Source organism: Culicoides brevitarsis, chromosome 2 (genome assembly GCF_036172545.1).
Source record: "Culicoides brevitarsis isolate CSIRO-B50_1 chromosome 2, AGI_CSIRO_Cbre_v1, whole genome shotgun sequence".
Classification (NCBI taxonomy): Eukaryota; Metazoa; Arthropoda; class Insecta; order Diptera; family Ceratopogonidae; genus Culicoides; species Culicoides brevitarsis.
In genome coordinates, this window is record NC_087086.1 from 38,577,685 (window position 1) to 38,584,505 (window position 6,821).

The window sequence follows — 6,821 nt, forward strand, 5'->3', positions numbered from 1 at the left end:
ATTAAAAAAAAAATAATTTAAAAACAAAAATTTTTTTTCTAAAAAAATTATTTATTTAATTTTTTAAGAACTAAAAAAATGAAAAATTGTAAAAATAATTTTTTTACCTAAATATTATTTTTTTTTTAATTAAAAATGCATTTTTTTTTTAATATAAAAAAAGAAAATATATCTTTATTATTCGTCTAAAATATTTTTATTATGTTGTATAAAGCTTTTTAAATTGTTGTATTTTTTTTGCCTAATTTTTACCTAATTTTTTTATTTTATTTTGCTTTAACTTGGCTTAATTTCCTTGATTTTAATTTAATTAATTATTTTTTTTTGTACAACCACCTGAATTAATTATTTTTTATTTTTTTAATTAGATGCAATAAAACGATAGACGGATATCAACATAAGGAAACCTTGTCTTCAATAAAAATATATATTTTTAAAATTAATAACATAAAAATCTTAACAAATGCTTAACAAATAATTCAAAAAAATATGAATGTTTGATTGTTCCGGGTAACTTTTCTCCTAATTTCTACTTATTTTTGTCGTTTTTTAAGTAGAACGAGATAATATTTTCCTAAAAAAATTTTTTTTAACCTTTCACCGTAATTTTTTTTTTCTTACATCACAAACTTATAAAATTGCCTAATTTTTGTCTTTTCAGGATTTTTTTCATTTTCTTCGTTGTAATCTGTTGACGATGCGATTGTACACAATCGGCCAAAGGATAACAAAAAGCACGAAACTTGGCGCCACATTTTTCCATGGCCACCATTTCGGGTAAATATGTTTGTAACTCTTCTGTGCGGCTTTCATTTGTGTCAAATTTCGCTCGAGTTGCGAAAAATTCGCTTGTAACGTCGCCAAATCCTTTTGCATTTGTTCCACAGTTGCGTTAATGTTTTGTACGAGCATCGAGTCTTGTTGATAGGCAACCGCACGTCGACTTCTGGGTTGATGATGGAACGCATCGCTCTCATCGGCGGAGTTAAACTCGTCATCCGAGTCGGAAAGGGGATGATGATGCCCATTTGTCATCGTCGTCATAGCGGGAACTGTCACAGGTCGTTGCGGGCTCGTATCTCTCGACGCGAATGGCGATCCAGGACGAGATCTCGCGTGTTTCATGGCTTCCGGCGCAATTAAATCCAAATCATTGACATCAATATTTTCAATTTCACTGATGCTACCGACGAAATTGGCGACATTTTCGGTAAAACTCATCGTTTCGACGATTTTTCGCAGTTCGCCGACGTAATTGTTCATCGCTTGTTCCTTCGACATGTCTCCCAATGCCTTCCACGAGTCATATTTGGCACGACCAACCACATCCCAGAACGCAGGACGAGCTCCTTTGCATGGGCCTTCCGTTGCTTGCTTGAAATACGAGTAAAATTGCAACATCATCGCGGAACTGGGCTGGTAGGAACCTGAAAAAACGAAAATTACGCAATAAACTCCGAAGCAGGTAAGAAAAAAAATTTATTTTTTTACCATTTTTTGGCAAATTTCGTATTACGTTGACGGCAGCTTTAAATCTTTCCTCTGTAGTCATGCTTGATGGGCTTTATTGTTACTGCAACACACAAAAAGACACCGAATCGAATGGATTTCTACTGAAAATAGTAAAAAATGGGCAATTATTTTAATGAGTTACAGGTGAAAAGGTCTTCCATTAAAAAATTTCTTTAAAAAAAAATTTTTTTATGAATTTTTTTTCGAATTTTAGATTTTACGGAGGAATAATTAAAGGAAATTGCTTAAATTTCGCCCGAAGGAAGCAAAATTGCAAGTTGAACTTTGATCCTTTGACGAAAGATAGCGATTTTATCAACTTTCGAGAAGGGAAATTTAATTTTTACCTCTTTTCCAATAAGAATCCGGTCCAAAAATCAAAATTTTTCGTCGAAAATGGACAAATAAAAGCAGTATTGATCAGAAAATACACAAAAATCCAGCTGAGCACTTCACTTTCGTTTTGACATCCCAACGTAAGGTTGCCCGATTTGCATTTTTGATCGAAAAATGTCAAAATTTTACGAAATCTGGCAACCCTACTCGTTTCGGCGGTTATTTTTCGACGTTCGTCAACGCAAACAGACATCACGATTGTTGTGCTGCGTAGATTTTGTTTATTTTTCCATGATATTTGCGTGAATTTTGCATCAAAATGGCGAGTAACAAGCCGGGACAATCGAATAATGTGAAGGTAATGGTAAAACTTCGTCCCCTAATAGGACGCGAGATCGAAAGCAACGAAAAAATATGTTGGGAAAAAGTTTCGGACAACGAAATTGTCGAATTGGATGCCACAACTCCGAGTAAACCGTGCATTTATGGTGAGTTTTTGCTATTTTTTCATGAAATTTCGTTAAATTTACTCAAAATTCGTTCAGATCATGTCTTTGGCGGTGCGGATTCGACACAATCGCTTTACGAAATGGCAATTTCCCAAATTGTGGACTCGTGTGTGCAAGGTTTTAATGGCTCCGTGATGGCTTACGGGCAAACAGCGTCCGGGAAAACCTACACAATGATGGGAAATGACAAAAATAAGGGAATTATTCGACTTGTGGCCGAAAATATTTTTGATATTGTCGAAAAACATGATGACAGAGACATTTATATGGTGCGATGTTCGTTTCTGGAGATTTATAATGAGAAAATTAATGATTTGCTGGCGCCTGAGAAGACAAATTTGGAAGTTTTTGAAACGCAGGATGGAGCAGTGATGATAAAAGAGGCAACGGAAAAAGTTGTGAGGAAGGCGACGAATGTGCTGGATTTGATTGAACAAGGAAATGCGACGAAACGGATGGGAGAAACGGCGATGAATGATAGATCTTCGCGGTCGCATACGATTTTTAGAATTGTAAGTAAATTTTTTTTCTAAATTTTTAAAAATTTATTTTTTTTTTTAAAAATTTTTTTTAAATTTTTTAAAAATTTATTTTTAATTTTTTTTAAATTTTTTTCAAATTATTTAAATTTTTGGTAATTTTTTGAAAATGTTTTAAAAAGTGAAAAATTATTGAAAAAAAATTTTTTAAAATTTTTTTTTTTGACTTTGAATTTTTGTGATTTTTTTCATAAATAAATATTCTTGAAGATTTTTTTAATTTTATTTTTAAATTAAATTATTTTGTCATTTTTTTTACTAAAAATATTTAAATTTAATTTTAAAAACTTTTTTAACTTTAAAAAAATATTAAAAAATTAAAATTTTAGCAAAAATACTTATAAAAAAAAAATCAAATAAAAATTTAAATTAAAAATTATTTAACATTTTTTTAATAAAAAAAAAAATATTTTTTGAAGTTAAAAAAATTTAATTTGAAGCAAAAATAAATATTTAAAATTTAATTTATTAATAATTAATTAAATATTTTATTTATTAATTAAAAAATAATTAAGTTTAATTTTTTTTTTTTTCCAAAAAATAATAGTAAAGAAAAAAATTTTTGTTGCCTAAAAAAATTAAAATTTTTAACGGACATTTTTTTAAATTGACATTCTTGAAATTTTCTGTCAAAAAATTTTTCATCTTCATTTTTCACCCATTTTTATGTTTTTTTTTCAAATTAGATTATTTATTTTATTTTTTTAAATGATTTCGTTAAAAAAAATTAAATTAAAAATTTTTTAAATTCAGAAATTAAATTTATTGTAAAAATCGAGACAAATTTTTTTTTTAACTTTAGAGAAAAATTTTAGAGTTCTTTTTAAAAATTAAAATTTAAAAAAATTAAAAATAAGTTTAATTTAATTAAAATTTAAATTTTTCAAAAGCAGAAAAATTGAAAAAATAAATTAAAATTATGTGAAAAAATTTTTTAAACATTTAAAATAATTATTTTCTGTAGATGATCGAATCCCAAGAGCAACACGAAGAAGGTTCATCCATCAAAATGGGCATTTTAGACCTTGTCGATCTCGCCGGTTCAGAAAGTGTCAACAAAACAAACGCCACAGGAGATCGTCTCAAGGAAGGAATCTCCATAAACAAGTCACTTTTGGAATTGGGACGTGTCATCAAAGAACTTTCTGAGAAAAAAGAGGGCGAAGACAAGTTCATCGTGTTCCGAAACTCCAAACTAACTCGAGTCATCCAACATTCCTTGGGCGGAAATGCCAAATCTGTCGTTATTTGTACTGTCAGTCCTGCTGAAAGAGAAGAAACTCGAAATACTTTGAGGTAATTTTCAAATTTTTTGAATTTTTCTAAATTTTTATGAAAAAAAAAAATTTTTTTAGATTCGCTTCTCGTGCTAAAAACGTCAAAAACACGCCCAAACTGAACGAAATCCTCTCGGATCAGGCGATGATCAAGCGTTTGAACCAAAAAATCACCGGATTACGAAAACAAATTGCCGAAATGGCACGTCAAAGTGCCGGCGTAGGTCACACTGCCGAATCCATGCGACAAGACATCATCGATCGCATTGAACGGTGCGAAATGCAGTTCATTCGCTCGAAAAAAGCGTCGCGCAAGCAAAATTTACGACGACAAACGTGGCATTGTCTCGGCAATGAAAATCAAGATTCTCGTCAAGAAATTGAAGAATTCGAACAAGACTCGTTGCGTGCTTTGATGCCTCCGCCGCCGCCAATTTTCACAACGCAACGCGGCACCCACGCGACGCATCATCACGAAACCTTCGAAATGCCGAATTTGATGGATGAGCAATTCGAGCCCGGGGAAAATATGAGTTTTACACAAAGTCCGAGTCCCAAAAGGGTTTGCAATCGCATTCAAACGCCCGTAATTTTCCGCAGAAGGCTCTCGGCAATAATTGAGGGAGTTCCGTCGCCCGATGTTGGCAAAATTATAACAACTTGTGAGAAGTAAGTCATGAAAAATTGAGAAAAAAATTATTTTTAACGCAAAAATTTTGTTTGTACAGATGCAAAATACTCGAGGAAGAATTGAAAGAATTGTCGGATTACACGAAACTCGAACAAATGTATCACGTACATGACGAAAATGATCGACACAGCTGCGAAGATGTCATAGAGAACTTGAGAGCAGACTTGGAAGAGGCGAAACGAATGTAAGTGAAGTGCACAGATGCATGTCGCGAAGAAATTTATTGTTGGTAGAGTGAATTATGGTATTGTCTTTGAATATTTTATGAGGGATTTTTCAATTAAAAAATATTAAAATTTAGTTAATTTCGATTTTTAATGAAATTATTTTTTTAAAATTTCAAAATTTTATCATTTTTATAAGATTTTTGCTCAAGAAAAGTTTTAAATTGGTAAAAAAATATTTTAAAAATTTTTAACGGAAAATTTTTGAATTGACATTTTCAAATTTTTTATTTAATTACGTCAAAAATGTAAATATTTTTAATTTTAAATATTTTAAAAATTTTTTTAAACACATTTTTAAAAAATTTTAATTCAATACTATAAAAAGTCTTAAAATCTTATTAGAAAAGAATAATTTTCAAATTTGAATTTTTCTAAGTTTTGTAAGTCTTAAAAATTTTGAAATATTTTTTAAAATTAAATTTTTTATCGAATCGAAATATTTTTAAAAATTTTTCTCATTTTTACTAATTTTTCTTCAAAATTTAAAATTTCTCTACATTTTCTACAATTTTTATTAGCATCTTAACCTACAAAAAAATATTGAATTAGCAAAAGACGATTTTCAAATTTTTTAACAGTAATTTTTTAAACTGACATTTAAATTTTTTTGGTCAAAAATTTACCATTTTTAGACAATTTAAAAAATTTTATTCTTCAAAAAATATTTTTTTTCTAAAAAAAATGAACAAAAATTTTTTTTTTACAAAAATTAAGGTTAAATCAGTGAATTAAATTTAATTAATGAAACTTTGAATCCTCTAAAAAACTTGAAGTTAAATTTTTAAAATATAAAAATAAAAATTTTAACAAATTTTAAAAAATTAAAAATTTAAAAAAACTACGAATCATAAAAAATATTTTTAAATCAAAAATTTTTTTTTGAAATCAAAAATTCTTAAAAATAAAGAAATTTAAAAAAATTTAAAAATTTAAAAAAATTAAAAAAAATTAAAAAATTGAAAAAATAAATTTATATAACTTAAAAAATTTTAAAAATTCTTAAAAAAAAAAAAAATTTTAAGAAATAAAAATTCTTATTAAAAAAAATTAAAAAATTTAAAATAATTAAAATAATTAATAAAATTTTTTTTTAAATTTTAAGAAGTTTAAAAAAATATATAAAAAATTAAAAAAAATCAAAATTTTCAAAATTATAAGTGAATTTTTATTTTTAAATTTATTTTTATTTTTAGAATAAAAAAAAATTCTAACTTTCGAGCTTTGAACTGTCCAAGCTTAAAGTTTTTTTTATTAATTTTTTATTATCAATTCTTTTTAAATTTATTCATCTACTTGATTTAAAAATTTATTTTTTTTTTTATAAAAACCTGTTTTATATCAAATTTTAAACAAAAAACAACAAATTTTATTAAAATTAAAAAAAATTTCAGCCTGACATCCGCGCAAACCCTCAAAAAACCAAAAATCCCATCAAAACTTCACTTTCGCTTGCATCGTTTTCGGAAAATCACCAAAATGCAACGCACGACCTTTGTCTCTAACGTAAATTAATTAATATAAATACTGCAAACGAAATCGTTTTCCGACGATAATAAATTATTTAATCTCCAAATAAACAAGCTCAACTACTTCTCTTCGCTCCGTATGGGTGTTGCATGTGTGTTGCATATGTGATCGGCATTCCGGGCATGTACCTTCGACGCATGTGTATGTGACTTCGGTTTGTTATTAAAAAAATCGTCATCGTCGTTAAATACCTTCAGTAGAGT

The 6,821-nt window shown here is 28.0% G+C and overlaps 2 protein-coding genes across 3 annotated transcripts; one reads left to right on the forward strand and one right to left on the reverse strand.

Annotated features, from left to right (window-relative positions):
• Positions 1-390: 390 nt before the first annotated feature.
• On the reverse strand, positions 391-1,993 carry LOC134831336 (acyl-CoA-binding domain-containing protein 5-like). Of its 2 annotated transcripts, none has more exons than XM_063845048.1 (3): positions 1,860-1,993; positions 1,492-1,610; positions 391-1,427 (listed from the first exon to the last, which is right to left on the reverse strand). In XM_063845048.1, exons 2-3 carry the CDS (start codon positions 1,550-1,552, stop codon positions 670-672), a joined length of 819 nt encoding a protein of 272 aa, XP_063701118.1. In that variant the 5' UTR covers positions 1,553-1,610; positions 1,860-1,993; the 3' UTR covers positions 391-669. The 2 variants fall into 2 exon arrangements, with proteins under 2 accessions (XP_063701118.1, XP_063701119.1); XM_063845049.1 differs by having other exon boundaries at positions 1,492-1,613; positions 1,860-1,984.
• A 187-nt stretch (positions 1,994-2,180) lies between these two features.
• On the forward strand, positions 2,181-5,052 carry LOC134829105 (uncharacterized). The gene is made up of 5 exons (XM_063842103.1): positions 2,181-2,336; positions 2,394-2,869; positions 3,861-4,192; positions 4,252-4,842; positions 4,902-5,052. Exons 1-5 carry the CDS (start codon positions 2,210-2,212, stop codon positions 5,050-5,052), a joined length of 1,677 nt encoding a protein of 558 aa, XP_063698173.1. The 5' UTR covers positions 2,181-2,209.
• The last annotated feature ends 1,769 nt before the right edge of the window (positions 5,053-6,821 follow it).

Bases quoted from the DNA above. Each gene is read 5' to 3' on its own strand.
- LOC134831336 (XM_063845048.1), bottom strand. From the start codon at position 1,552: ATGACTACAGAGGAAAGATTTAAAGCTGCCGTCAACGTAATACGAAAT. The intron at 1,428-1,491 runs GTAAAAAAATAA...TCGTTTTTTCAG, and splicing joins ACGAAATTTGCCAAAAAATG to GTTCCTACCAGCCCAGTTCC.
- LOC134829105 (XM_063842103.1), top strand. From the start codon at position 2,210: ATGGTAAAACTTCGTCCCCTAATAGGACGCGAGATCGAAAGCAACGAA. The intron at 2,337-2,393 runs GTGAGTTTTTGC...AAATTCGTTCAG, and splicing joins GAGTAAACCGTGCATTTATG to ATCATGTCTTTGGCGGTGCG. The intron at 2,870-3,860 runs GTAAGTAAATTT...TATTTTCTGTAG, and splicing joins CGCATACGATTTTTAGAATT to ATGATCGAATCCCAAGAGCA.